At 43.3% G+C, this 2178-nt stretch overlaps 1 protein-coding gene across 1 annotated transcript in view; it reads right to left on the bottom strand.

Moving 5' to 3' along the window:
• Nucleotides 1-940: 940 nt before the first annotated feature.
• BMP15 (bone morphogenetic protein 15) overlaps nt 941-2178 on the bottom strand; it is a 19877-nt gene continuing 18639 nt past the window's right edge. Inside the window, 2 exon segments of the mRNA XM_012642808.1 lie at nt 941-1511; nt 1513-1822. Coding sequence (XP_012498262.1) covers nt 941-1511; nt 1513-1822 — 881 coding nt within the window.

Raw genomic sequence — 2178 nt, 5'->3', positions numbered from 1 at the left:
ATCAGGGAGCTTTCTTTCTGAGGTAATTAACAGGGGTTTAAGTATTACATAAAATAAGAAAATACCCTGTGAACTCTGTTATTCCATGGGAACCTTAAAATAACTCCCCCATGCATAATACTCATCAGCAGTGACAGCTCTTCTCTATCATAAATGCAGGTTTTGAAGTAAATCGCCATCTCAGACTGCTCCATACTCAGCTTTCCCTATGGATGGGCTTCATTAATGAAGCCCAGAGGGAAAGCTGAGTAATAAAAAAAAAAGAGCCTACTGTCCTTACCCTAGGATAGGAAGGAATCCCAGGTACTTTCTCCAGATTCAGAGGCTGAGAGAAGAAGGTCTGCTAGCTTAAAAAAACATTTCCTTCCTCATGTCCTCTCAGCAGATTTCTATAAAGATTTACCTGAAAATGTTCTAGTCCATCTGAGAAAAGTTTTAGATTTATAAAGCAGTGCAAGCACAGAAGCGGGCAGTTTATCTGATCAGGTACTAGTAGTTTCTAGGACATAAGAGGCAAGACGACTATAAAATTTCAAGCTACTTTCACCACCCCAAATCTCCTAGAGCTTCAGAAGATGGACATAGGAAGAGTTCACCTTTCCCAGGCCTTGGTGGGATGATTTTTAAAGTCCTACCACCATAGACTGGTGACTTTTAAAAAGTCCCCATAGAAAAACAGAAAGCACATCTCCCAAGGAACATCTTACCCACGCATTAAGGGCTCTGACTAGTAGTCAAACTGTACTGATCCATGCTCGGGGACTGCTATCAGAACTGTGTTTATGAAGTGGCTCACCAATGGGGGGTGATCCGTAAGTAATGCCACTTGAGGCAAGGAATAGAACTTACAGATTGGGCAGAGATTACTGACAGCTTTCATGTATTTATATTAAACTTTAGCCAAAGACTATGGAACTCTGAACAAGCTATACCTTTGCCTTCATCTGCATGTACAGGAATGAGCAATCATACCCTCATACTCCTTGTACAAGATACTCCCATTTGCCTCAAGCAAAAGGACACTAATGGGGACATACTTATAAGGGACACACGAGGGTGGAGGGACAGTCTGGTCCACCAGCTCATTTACAAGGTTCTGGATGATAGCATGGTTGGGGGAATTGAGACCATAGGGAAGTACCCGAGGGCAGACTCCCTTACAGTAGTTCGGGGTATAGTGATGGGGAGCAATGATCCAGTGATCCCAGCCCAGCTGGCGAAAGCTGACTTGGAAACGGTGGAGGGAACACTGGTTATTTTCAGGCCCATTACGTTCCCGGGAGGAGCCAGGAAGCTGAGACGTAATACTGTTTGCTCGTCGGGTTCTTTGCAAGAGGAGAGGAAATTCCTTTTCTATAAATTCATCTGGGACCCTGGAAAGAGATTGAGCCTTCTGAACACTTTTATGAGTGTCATTGAAATAGAGTAACAAGAAGGCAAAGTCCAAGGATGAAGTATCACGCCACTGGTGCTCAAGACCTTTACTACCATTTTGCTGCTGACACAGGAAAGAGTCGTAGGACACTGGGCCCCGTGTGATTCCAGAAACTTTGCCCTGTGTGATTCCAGAACCTTTGCCGAACATCTTGTGTGATATCCTTCTCTCTCCAAGCTTTAGACATCAGGGAAGACCTTGAGGAACCTCTTCCTGAAGGAGGAAAGTGGTTGGTTGGGCTTTTCTCGACCCAGGGCTCCATATGGCAGGAGAAGTGGAAGCCAGTTAGGTGGAGTTGTTGGCGGTAAACCACAGTGGCTCTGACTAGTTGGTATGCTACCTGGTTTGGTCTCAGAGTAAAGTCCAGGGTCTGTAAATGCCAGGGGCCTGCACAGGTAAGAGGAAACAAGAACAGAGGATTAGCTTCTTACCTCTTAGCCTGAATCTTCCTCACAAACCTGCTCAATATAGACTGAGCCCCAAAATTAACTCAAAATAATAACTCAAAATTAACTCAAAATAATAACTATCGTTTATTGAGCAGTTACTAATGCACTAGATGCTTTACATGCATTAGCTCTTTAATCTTCCATAGCCTTATGAGATAGTCATTATCCCCATGGTACAGACAAGGAAACTAAGGCTCAAGGAAGCCACTTTAAAAAAAAATAACACAGCCATTGTTATGGTAGAGTTTAGAAAACAGACTTTGTTCAAATCTTAAGTGAAACTGTCTCTTTTAG

Source organism: Propithecus coquereli, unplaced genomic scaffold, assembly GCF_000956105.1.
Source record: "Propithecus coquereli isolate 6110/MARCELLA unplaced genomic scaffold, Pcoq_1.0 Scaffold188, whole genome shotgun sequence".
NCBI lineage: Eukaryota > Metazoa > Chordata > Mammalia > Primates > Indriidae > Propithecus > Propithecus coquereli.
The sequence above is the reverse complement of the archived record's forward strand: the minus strand, read 5'-3'. Positions and strand labels throughout refer to the sequence as shown.